This window comes from Mesoplodon densirostris, chromosome 1, assembly GCF_025265405.1.
Source record: "Mesoplodon densirostris isolate mMesDen1 chromosome 1, mMesDen1 primary haplotype, whole genome shotgun sequence".
Taxonomy (NCBI): domain Eukaryota; kingdom Metazoa; phylum Chordata; class Mammalia; order Artiodactyla; family Ziphiidae; genus Mesoplodon; species Mesoplodon densirostris.
The window spans coordinates 85334017-85346130 of NC_082661.1; the positions used below are offsets into that span (position 1 = coordinate 85334017).

The window sequence follows — 12114 nt, forward strand, 5'->3', positions numbered from 1 at the left end:
CCTGGGAGTAACTCCACCAATGGTTATCATTAAAGCCTGGTAACTAATTTTTCACAATAGAAAACAAATATTCTTACCCCAAATTGTTTTATTCAGTTTTTTTTTTTTTTTTTTTTTTTGCTGTACGCGGGCCTCTCACTGCTGTGGCCTCTCCCGTTGCGGAGCACAGGCTCCGGACACACAGGCTCCGCGGCCATGGCTCGCGGGCCCAGCCGCTCCGCGGCATGTGGGATCTTCCGGGATCGGGGCACGAACCCGTGTCCCCTGCATCGGCAGGCGGACTCTCAACCACTGCGCCACCAGGGAAGCCCCAGTTTTTTTTTTCATCTTAAAATTCAGCTCTTTTCCAACTGAGAATTTCTAAAAATGCTGTATTGAGTTTTCTGTTGTCCTTCATTGGAATTACCTTCTCCTTTATAAAAAATTCAATTTTACGTCAAATGGGAAAGGATAGAAATCTAGTCTTTCACTCAGTGTTTGTTGAGTACCTTCAAAGTACAAGACAGAGTACAGAGATGCTGGTGGGAGGGCTGTGTGATTCAGGTAGGTGTTCTTAGGGCAGGGGAGAATCAAGTATGTTTGAAGCCCTTATAAATGGAGCCAGAACAGAAAAAGAGAAGCAGAGGTTTAAGAAACAGAGGAAATAATGATAGGGCATGGTCCTACCTTTATACAGTCCTCCAAGTGCATTACTCATTCTAACAGACTTGGTAGAGCACCCTTAGTAACTACTTCTGTTGGCTTTTCTGGGGAGAGAGCAGCTGTTGAGCATGTTTTATGCTTTTCCTCCTTGGGTCAAGGTGCATCAGCGAGATCAGGGAATTTTTGACTTTCAGAGAGCTGGTTGGTAAAGGGGGAAGCTAGTGTCTTAGAGGAATATATGCTGGATTGGTGTCATATAAAGCCTAAAAAACACTCCTGTTGGGTAGGGGAAACAGTGATATGAAGTGAAATATGGCTCTAAAAGTAATATAGGGGATATTAACGTTTAAAGCTATTGTGATAGTTCATGTTCATTCCTTTTTTCTCCCCCTTAGCCATGCAATCTTGTCCCTTAAATTCACTTAGAAAGATGAATCCTAAAATGTGCCATTGGGATTCTGTCAGATGACTGAGTCAACTTAGTTCCTGAATATTTACACACCACACACATACACGCACATGCACGCTCATACGTACACTTAAAATGAGGCAACCATACCATTTAATTAGATTTCTTTTGATTCAAATAATTATTTTGATTCCATTCATAATTCTTGTGGATGTTTATTTTGAAAAAATGGGTTGTAAACTAGAAACATAGAGTTTTTCTCCTGCCAAGGCTGAATATAGCTTAAAATCAAGGAATATTCTCTGCAGGTTCAAAGTGTTTCTGTTAATTTGTTATATGCCTTAAAAAAACAGAAAATTATATACTGACATTTGCATATATCAAATATATATATCAAATATATCCCTGTTTGCTGAGAAGGCAGCACAGCTGATAGCAAGAATGTGGGTTCAAGAGAGTTGTCAAATGCCTCCCTTTTCTACAAGAAGGGATGATGTCTCTGTGGCTGGAATATTGAGTATCAATCAGAGAGACTTAAGGTGATCAGTTATTGTTTGGGGAAAATCTTAAAGAAATGATCCTGGACAAAGGAAAGTAAGCAAATCTTAATTCCCCATTGATTTTTTCCATTTGTTTTTCTTTAGCCGGTAAAAATCTTTTAAAAAGCAGTTTTATTCATTGTTTGTACCCAGTAAGATTACTTCTTTAAATACAACTGAAACTGTGGCGCACTCTAGTGATCAGAAGATCTAAAATATTGTTTTACATGAGCTTTCATTTTACTTTTGCCTTTAGCTTTGTGAATTAGGCATAGCCTGGATATTCTGCTCCACGTGAAGAGGGCTTGTCTAGTGGCAAAAGTAAATAATGAGTCAGAAATCTTGCATTTAATTATACCTCCATGCCTCTAGACTAGCAGCACTGAAGCACGGTGGTACCTGGGATTCTGTGACGGCATGGCATTAGCTATTACTAGATGAACTAAAGGAACATTAATCCTAAAATCCCAAACAAAACCAGATCTGCTGGGTGTGGGAAATCTTGTATCTAATGCTTCTAGGTAGCCCATTTGATCCTCTAAGAGTGGATTTGGGACCTTTTACTATTAAAATTCAAAAAGAGAATTAAGTGGAATAAATACCTGCTTTCAAACTAGACAGATCTGGGATTGAATCCAGCTCATGCCATTTGGCAAGTATTTAATTCCTAAGCCTTAGCTCCACATGCAACCTGAGGATGGTAACAATCATCACCCTCTATAGAATTGTTAGGGACTTGAGAAGTGGTGAGGTGTATGGAAAATGTTGCCCTCAAACTGGTAGCAAAGAATATTAACAAAAAGACTATTACTGAGGTGTCTAGGCTGAGGAAAGAAAGGAGTTTATTAAACCACATCTTTTTCAGCTAATAGAACCACAGGTTAGCTTGATTAAAGTCTCTCAAACTATTGGGCCCATTCTCCCTGCCTAAAATTCAGAGTCCCTAATAATCACACAACACTCATACCTGCTTGTTCACTCTTCTTTTTATTCTCACAAAGCATGGCAAAATGAGGAGGCAACTGACAAGCGAAGAGTTTGCGCAGTGGAAAACCACCCTGACCATCTCTTGACTTTATAGGGATCGTAGGTGGGTAAGTGTCCCTTTAAAGTGATCTTGTCATAGGAGAGTCACATGAAATGGTTCTCATGGTGGGGGGAGAGGAAAGACAAGAGATCAACATTCACAATTATTTAAAATGACTTAAAAGCTAAACATAATATACATAGTAACTCCTTTATCCTAGTACAAAAATAGTGCCAGAAACTATATATTTGTTCAAAGGTATTGAAAAGGTGTAAGAATACAAATAGATATTAACAGTGGCTAGTGATGATTCATAAGCTTTTTCTTAAACTGAAATAGAAATTTATATTTTCAACTATTTACATGGTGTTCAACATCTATTAAGATATGTTTACACAGACTTTTGAGAAGCATATGGAAGGGCAAAGTGAGCTTTAATACTTTCTTCCTCACTCTCCTACGCTGGAGCAGAAGGGGTCCAAAACTGTGTGCAATTTAACAGTCTAAGAGAACTCTTGAGTAATCTCTACCTGGCTAGCATATGGAGAAATAATCTACATAGTGGAATATATGACTCCTTACTTACATAAGGTGTTCTCTAAGCTATCAGCAGGCTAAGTGATTCATGCTTGCAAGAAGACAAGATGTTCACTGACTGACAGATTCTTAATAAGTTCCAGGTAAAGAAGGTCCTTGGAAAACTAAGTAATACATATGTTATAGATGGAAATGAAAGTGATAACTGTACCCTATATTTTCACGTTAAATCGGCAGGATCAGAAGCTGGTAAGTCTCTTATCCAGCACTCCCTGCAGAGACTGTGAGCTCCTTGAGGTCACTGCTCTCTCTCCCCAGTGGAGCACAGTGCATGACATGCAGCAGGAACTCAATAAAAGGTGGATCGAGGCATGTCTAACGCTGAGCAGTTACGTTATACCACCTTGTTTTAACTGGAGGTGTTCCCAGGAGAGGACAGCAGTTACATCCCTCCCCCCCCAACCCCGGCCTTCTTAAATCAATCTTGTAAAACAAAACAAACAGCATTTCTTTTTCTTTTGATGGCCTGTAAAGCTTTAGGAGTACAATCAGGTGGAAAACACAGGAAAATTGAACATCAGATTGGAGTAGGTCTAACATTTGTGCTCTGTGCTGAAAATAAAGGCACTTCACTGCTAGGCAAGAATATATCTGTAACTGGTCTCCTCCCACAATCCATTATTTCCAGTACACTTTCATACACTTTCTTTTCTCCAACACTCCTTTGGAAGGAAACCATTCTTCATAGTAAAGAGATCAGTGGTGAAACATCATCGTCCAGGGTTTGTACCGTGAGATGAGGTGCTCAAACAGCTCTAAATCTCACACATCTAGTGATCTGCATGAGAAGCCAAAGAAACGTACTATCTTTTTCTCAGTCTTGGAAACTCAACACAGGAAATGACTTAAGGGATTAGATACCTTGCTCTGTGGCCTGCTGTCCCATTTCTGACAGTGGTCTCCAGGGCCCATTAGGGCTTACACAGTAGCTGCCTTCTGTGACATCCTCCTCTGAGACAAGGCTTAGCCCAAATATAACTCCTTCAACAGCACAACTTGTTCACACTCACAGAGGTTAAAGAGACTTACACAAGTTCACACAGGATTGTGGCTGGCAAAGGCCAATCCTGTGAAAAGTACAAGACCAGGCAATTTTATAGACATCTTCTCTCACAACTTAGTAAAATAGTGGGAACTTTTGGGGCTGAAAATTGAAATGAAATGGTATCATGGTACTCAGCTATAATGAAAACAAACAAACTAATCTAGAGCAAGAACAACTTCTTGCTAGGTTACAGGTAATATAAACATAGGGTAGGGTGAGAGAAGACTACATATATATATATATTTTTTTCCAACTTGAGAAGATACTGAAAAGGAAATATTCACATAAGAAGAAAATGTGTGCCCATGTACCAGGTAATAATCCATGTATGGAATGATTTTCCTAAAAAATTAAGAATTATTTGAACCAAGTAACCAGTCTTAAAGAAGCACTCTTCTTCTGTATGAACTAAAATACCCAAAAATGAAGTAGGTATGGCACTGCCCCACTTCTTTCAGTTTCTAAACTAGTAAGGTAAAATAAGCCATTATCTAAAAGTAAACCAAAAATTTATAATCTAAATACACCTTCTTGCTTGTTAAAGTGACACAGATACAAATCCTCCATACATAGTCTACTGTGTCTTTAAAAATCTCAGTGACATATATTAGAGGGCACTAAACAAACTACTAAAGTATTTGACTACAGACTTTAGCATAACTGCTAAATCACAATGTGTACGGCAAAAAGATAGGTTATTAAAGACTGCTATTCTTCAGACAATTTTTCTATACTAAGGAATTGTGTCTGCATGCATAGGTGTATACCAGTATGTAGATACGTTACTCTAGTGACAGTCTTTGTAAGTTATACACCAGTGCCACCAAGAGGCAACCTCACAGATCTCATATGTATTACATAAAATAGAATAACATCTTGAAAATACAGGCGTCACAACAGTAATACATAGCCCTTACCGCTACAAAGTAATGGCAATACAATTTGTTTTGCTTTCTTTTTAAAACCTGAAGGGTAAGAATAAAGCCACTTTATGTCAAGATACATATACACACTCAGAATTTTAAAAACTTAACGAATATGTTGAATTTTAGGTAGTTTAGGGAACAAATGGTTATGAATGGAAAACATATTTTAACGAAAAGTCTTTGAGAATGCTGCATTACCATATCCCCAAGAGCTTTTCTATACAAACTAGTTATAGAAACTCAGAAACGTTATTCAGGGGTGGGGAAGCGGGGGTGAACAGATCAAACAAATACCTCTCTTCCTACTCTTGCCCACAAACATTATTGCATATTTAGAGCAGATTTTCTTTTCCTGAACTAGGTTCTCAGTTCATTATCTACTTCTCCAATATGTAATAAAAGTGTCTTTAGGGGCACACATGTACAGTGGGAATACAATTAAATGGGCTCAAATTCTAAGAAAATGTTAACATTTTCTAAATGTACTAAAAGCTGTGAGAAGTAGATACCACTACCTACAAGCTCAGGGCCAGTGTTTAGGGTGCATACCCAAACTTCTGTGATTCTGGGTTGACGAGTCCTGTAAACCCCAATATGGCAGTTTCTCAGTCACAAACTCAATACTGCTAAGTTTACTCAAGCTTAAGGTTTCTTACCATATTGTTCCCTCGATTTAATTTTTGACCCTAATATCAAGGATAGCCCTTTGCTGTTTGTACTTTTCTCTGTACTCCATTTAACAAACAGAAAAAAATATGATTCATTTTGTACCCTCTTATCCTATACAGTCATCTCTCACTTCAGGCCAGTGCTCCCATGATCACTTTTTCTCACTCTCCTGTTGAGTTTTAAAGTGTTGACTTATAAGCTGTGGCTTATAAGGTGAACGATAAGGAAGTTACTTTAAAAAGGAAGTTCAGTATTCAAAACACTCACTGACTGTCAGAAGTATCTTCCAGCAGAACGTTCTCTTCACTGGCAGCCATGCTCGGCTGTTCCATTTCTGCATCACACTCATCCCTCAATAAAGTCAGTGACTGGATCGTCTCCCAAGGTTTCCCCTGCTTTCCATCAGGTAGGTTAGATCAAAGCGAGTTTATGGGTAGCCTTTGGATAGATTTATTGCATTGAAATGAGAAATTTCTCTCCTGCCTGTTCTCTAACAACAAAAAAAGCAAAATAATTAAATAATGCCTTTTCTTTACAGTACTACCTTATAGTACTTTCCATTTGTTTAGAGTTTTAACTTTGTTTGTTAAGGTAATACAGTGTTGACAAATATACCCCATTCCTCTTAAAATCCACTCAGCCAATATTTTTCTCTATTCTATGAAGGTTTTAAATGTCACAGAATATATTCACTTTGCTCCTAGCCTGTTTTTAAGAAAAACGATTCCAAACGTTCTTGAAAGATTGGTAATTCAGAAAACACAAAACCAATTATTTAAAATCCCCAGCAAGAAAAAACAAAAAAAACCAGCCTCAGTGCAAGAATGCAACTTGTACCTCGCAGTACACAAAATATCACGAACTGAGCTCTTATCCATGTGCTAAGAGTAGGTGTCATTGATAATCTCAGTTCAGTGGCATAAAACAAATATACAGAAAATATGCAATAGTCCTCTAAAAACATTTCATGCTGTGTTGTCAAAAGTTGTGCAAAAATAAAAGTACAGCAGTGGCAAAGTATACACCAAATCTGTACAGTGTACAGCAAAACTAGGCATACTGCAGAATACGCCATCTGTAAACTTCAACTCTGCATGAATAGGCCACTCAGTTCCGCTTGGCCTGGCTGCTTTCCCCATTAATCAATGTCTTCTCCTGCTGTTCTGCAAGAGCCTGCCATTTTTGCCTGTTCTTTCTGCAGCCATCCAGCAAAGGGAAACAGTCCTCCGATACGTGGGTCAGGGCCTAAAGAAAGAAAAGAAAGCCAACAACTAGATGGCAGCTAGGAAATAAGCCCTCTCCCCAGGCCTGACGCAAAGGGCCACATTGTACGCTCACTTCATAAGCAGGCCCACTGTTGGGATTCTCACAGACTGTGTGAGCACAGATCGTTTATGAATGATTCCTCTTAAGCTATACAGACAGGGAGTTCATGCTGAGAGAGAGAGAGAGAGCAAACACACACATTCCAAAATAACATTATTGAGCTATGGAGGCAGATCTGTGTGGAATCGGCTTTGCAGAGAAATAATCCATTTGCTTTTATGTAGTGCAAATGGTTCTCCCGAAGTGTTGACTGCCTTGAGAGCTGCTTAGTTTTTCTGTTTTTCTATAAAATGACTTTATTCAATGTACTTAAGTAGATTTTTATCCAAGATTATAATAAAGGTTAACTTATAACTATATGTATATGTTTAATGTAACTAAACATTATTATTTACCAACTACAGTGCCATAAATATTTAGCTACAAGAATGTTCACTGCAGATTTCTTTGTAATAGACAAACATTGAAAATGACTTAAATACCCAACAACGGGGTTAGGAATATCGTGTTACTATTTGGCAGCCATTAAAAATGTCATAGAAACACATTTGAAACAGAAAGATGTATCTTATATTATGGATTGCAAAGAGCAATTTTTGTTAAATGAAAAATATATGAAAATGTCATAAAGCATATGCACTGAAAGGAGATAACAGTGGTTATCTCAGAGTAGTAGAATTATAAGTGATTCTATCTTTTTGCTTCTTTGTATTCTGATTTTTCTATAACAACATATTACTTCTGTCATAATGGTAAAATGCATGTCTATATCAAATAGAATTCAACAGGAGAGTCAAATAAAATGAATCCTTGCACAAATAGGAAATGTAGAAGGACGAAATCTATAATGGGTGATTTGACTGTTAGTTTGATTATATTTACAGGCATGGGGAAAAAAAGAGAGACATTAGTGTCTACAACTGAGGAACTATTAATCCAATCCACAAGAAAAGCATCTGTTATGGAAAGAATGAGATATTCAGGGATGTTGGAGACACTGCTCTGAACACACTTCTGCACAGATTGCCGAGAAAGGTGGGGAGACAGTGGTGCGGAGGCCTGACACCAGTGTTCTTCTGTCCTGTTTTCTTTTGCTGTCTCTTCTGTCCTTCCCTCCTCAGCCACAGCTTCTTTCTTAAATCCATCCACTGGCTAGAACCCTGGACTCAGGCTGAGAACTGGATTCTAGGTACAGTTCTCCCACTAACTACCTGTTTGGGACAAATATTTCATCTCCCTGGAAGTTGGACTTTTTACAGATTCAGTGATGGAATCTGTGAAATGTCTGGATTAGAAGATTTCTAGGGTTTCTTCTGGTCTTGACAGTCTATGATTACACCATGATAAATGTTCTTTTCCCAAATACTTAAAACTTAAGACAGTTTCCTGTTTAAACTTATGAAGACAAGGACAGCATCTACTTTCTAAATTTGGGGCATGAACATCTAAACTAGTAAATTGGATGTTTTAGGGAGAATATCTTTACCAAAAAAAAAAAAAATCAAAAAAAAAAAAAAAACCCAAAACAAAACTCCAAGCCAACAGGTATATGGAAATGGGAACCTGCAATATTCTTCTAGCCACCTTCTTTTAATCGTCATAAACATTTTCTTAAGCCACACTATGACAATGAGAAAAAGTCAGATAACTATTTTTCCTTATTTAGGCCAAGAGTCAGACTTACAAAGGATATGCTCTTAAGAAGAACATAGAGTATGCACAGTATACCTCCTTGAGAGTAGCACTGGCACGTGATTTTTCTTAGCATTCCCGACACCAAGCTGCTGGAGCCCAGCACGTGGTAGGCACGAGAAACAGTAAATATAAAATGTGTTCCTTATTCAGTACAAACAGCATGTTCATTAGCAAAAGAAATTATCCTGATAATTTTATTTCTAGTTTGTTGATTAAGATGCAAAAAATATATGCCTGGTGTTAGCCGCTTCAATTTACTTTAGGTTTTAATTCATAACTTGGTCAAAGTTTAGCAAGTCTAGTAGTTTTCATAAAAAATACCTCATACAGTTGCAAGCAGATGGCATCTATGAATCCAACTTGCATGCTTGGGATTTTGTTTTTCTTCTCCCTGTTCATTAGGTCCTGAAAACAGAAACAGACACACACAGATCTACATTTACTTAAAGAACACAATGCAAGTTGGCTCTAAAAAGATGAATCACTGGGTTAGCTGAGGAAGGCTAAATACCTGCCTACCTGCCTACTTACCACATTCAGGAAGGCCCTGGTCCTCTCTCCCATGTTCGCCCCGGCTGTGACTTTTCCCACATGACCCCCAGAATTGATCACTGACCTAGAATCAACTGCTGACTAACAGTCAAGCACTGACCTAGAGTCCACTGCTGACATGTATTTGGAGAACACACATGCTTTCAAACTGTCTACTGATGTGGAATCAAACACTCTCAGCTTTGTGGGAAAAGCCACTGAGGCCACAGTTGATTACAATTCAATTCACACAGAGAGCTTTTTGAGTGAAGATTATGCAGATGTCACTGCTGCTTATTCCCAGGAGCTCATGACTGGTGCAGCAAACGAGCCCAGCACCTCCATGGGGAGCAAAGAGTCTGTGTCAGTGCTTGTTTAAAATGAAGCAAATTCTCCATTAGCTGCGACCATCACTCTGCTACCCACCATTTTCTGAGAAGATTCTGAACTTCTGAACAAGCCCACTACTACATAATAGGAGACTGAATAACTGCAAAAGACTAATGAGACATAGGATGTACCCAGTGGAGGATAAAAAGCAGAGTGGAAGGAATGGTACACAGACGGAGGAGGGGCATCTCGTAACCATGTCCCATTTAATGTGGGCTCAATAAATGTTCATTTGAATTGAAAAAAAAGACTCTATGCTTCATTTCCAGGAAAAACTTCCCCAATGGTTTAAGAAGAATCTTCTTGTATTCGAGATTCCCTACACTATACAAAAAGGCAGTATGTATCAAAAAATCTTTAAAATCTGTGTGCCCTACAACACAGCAATTCTGGAATTTATCCTAACAAGGTAATGAAAAATGGCCCACAGATGTTTAGCAACAAAGATGTTTATCAAAGTGCTGTTTGTAAGAGTGAACTCTGCAAACATTGTACCAAAAAGTAAATTATGGTTACATCTATTTCATGTAACCATTATATATGATATATAAGAGAGCATCTGTTAGAATGAAAAATGGCTTATGATATTTAAATGGAAAAAGTAAATTACAAAATATAGGTACAGTATGATGACTTGTTATTTGCTTGTTTTCTGTAGCAAACATGTATAATCATCTAGTAAGAAAAGTTTTTAAAAATGAGAAATTCTGTTCCTAAGATCTCATAGAAGCATAAAAAGAGTCTACAATAAAAAATGTATATGAATAATTCCTACCAGCAAGGTCTCATACTTACAGCAGGCTCTATGTTGAGTTCTTTTCTCTCTCTGTCTCCTTGGTCAAAAAACTCAGTGGCAACAAGTTCTGCTATCTGAAATCAATAACAGACTAAGTTTGGGTAAATAAAAGCATATTACTCTGTAAAACAGAGACTTTAAATGAAGATAATAAAATCTATCAGAGCTGTAGCTTTCGACCACATCAGTAAAATTAGAATAAAGCAGTAACAACTAATAGAAATTTTATTTGTTTTAATGTGTACCTAATCACAAAGGCTAGAGTTTGTAATATTCTGTAATTACACAGAAAAAAGCAATATTATTTCAACTTCAGCAATCAGTGGAAAAAAAGTACCATGTGCCCATCTGTATGCATAATCAATGATATACAGTATCAAATAGGTCCATATACTGAGACTGATTGATATGCCTTTTAGGTTTCTTCTAATCCACCAGTTCCTCCTCTTCTCTTTTTAAAAATATTCCTTATAATTTTGGTTGTTGTTGAATAAACTGGGTTGTTTATCCTGCAGTATTCCACTGTCTGGATTTTGTTGATTGTGTTTGCATGATGAAATTTAATGTTTCCCTGTACCCTGTATCTCCATACACCAGTAATGAGATCTACACACTTGATTAGATTGAGACTTGAATTTTTTTTTTTTTTTTTGCCACGACTGTTTCACAGGCAGTGCCCTGTACTTCTCTCAAGGGTTGTATAATGCTTGGTTGCCTCTCTTTGTGAGATTAACAACCCTTCATGATCTTTGTCTAGATTCACTAATGAAGAGGCTGCAAAAAGGTAATATGCAAAGCAATCATTCCTTTTTCCTTTATAGCTGAAATAAAATAAAGTTCCCCATATCAATTATTTAGTTACCCTAAAGCAGCAGTCCCCAACCTTTTTGGCACCAGGGACCAGTTTCGTGGAAGACAATTTTTCCACGGACCAGGGTCGGGGGGGATGGTTTTGGGATGATTCAAGTTCATTACATTTATTGTGCACTTTATTTCTGTTATTACATTGTAATATATAATGAAGTAATTATACAACTCACCATAATGCAGAATCAGTGGGAGCCCTGAGCTTGTTTTCACTTGTCACTCACTGATAGGGTTCTGATATGAGTCTGCAAGCAACTGATTTATTATGGTCTCTGTGCAGTCAAACCTCTGTGCTAATGATAAACTGTATTTGCAGCCACTCCCCAGCGCTAGCATCACCTCAGCTCCACCTCAGATAATCAGGCATTAGATTCTCATAAGGAGCATGCAACTTAGATCCCTAGCATGTGCAGAGCATAGTAGGGTTCGCACTCCTATGAGAATCTAATGCCGCCGCTGATCTGACAGGAGGCAGAGCTCAGGCGGTAATGGGAGCGATGGGGAGCGGCTGTAAATACAGATGAAGCTTCACTCGCTCACCCGCCGCTCACCTCCTGCTGTGAGGCCCGGTTCCTAACAGGCCATGGACCAGTACCAGTCCTTGGCCCGAGGGTTGGGGACCCCTGCCCTAAAGTACAGTTTGTATAAGTAAAGC

General features: G+C 38.2%; 1 protein-coding gene across 4 annotated transcripts in view; it reads right to left on the bottom strand.

Annotated features, from left to right (window-relative positions):
• Window positions 1–2566: 2566 nt before the first annotated feature.
• The window catches only part of PDE5A (phosphodiesterase 5A), a 140812-nt gene continuing 131264 nt past the window's right edge, over window positions 2567–12114 (bottom strand). For all 4 annotated transcript variants that reach the window (XM_060105484.1, XM_060105455.1, XM_060105475.1 and 1 more), the window contains exons 19-21: window positions 10592–10666; window positions 9197–9280; window positions 2567–7099 (exon numbers count right to left, since the gene is read on the bottom strand). In XM_060105484.1, coding sequence (XP_059961467.1) covers window positions 6962–7099; window positions 9197–9280; window positions 10592–10666 — 297 coding nt within the window. In that variant the 3' untranslated portion in view covers window positions 2567–6961. The remainder of the gene's footprint in view (window positions 7100–9196; window positions 9281–10591; window positions 10667–12114) is intronic.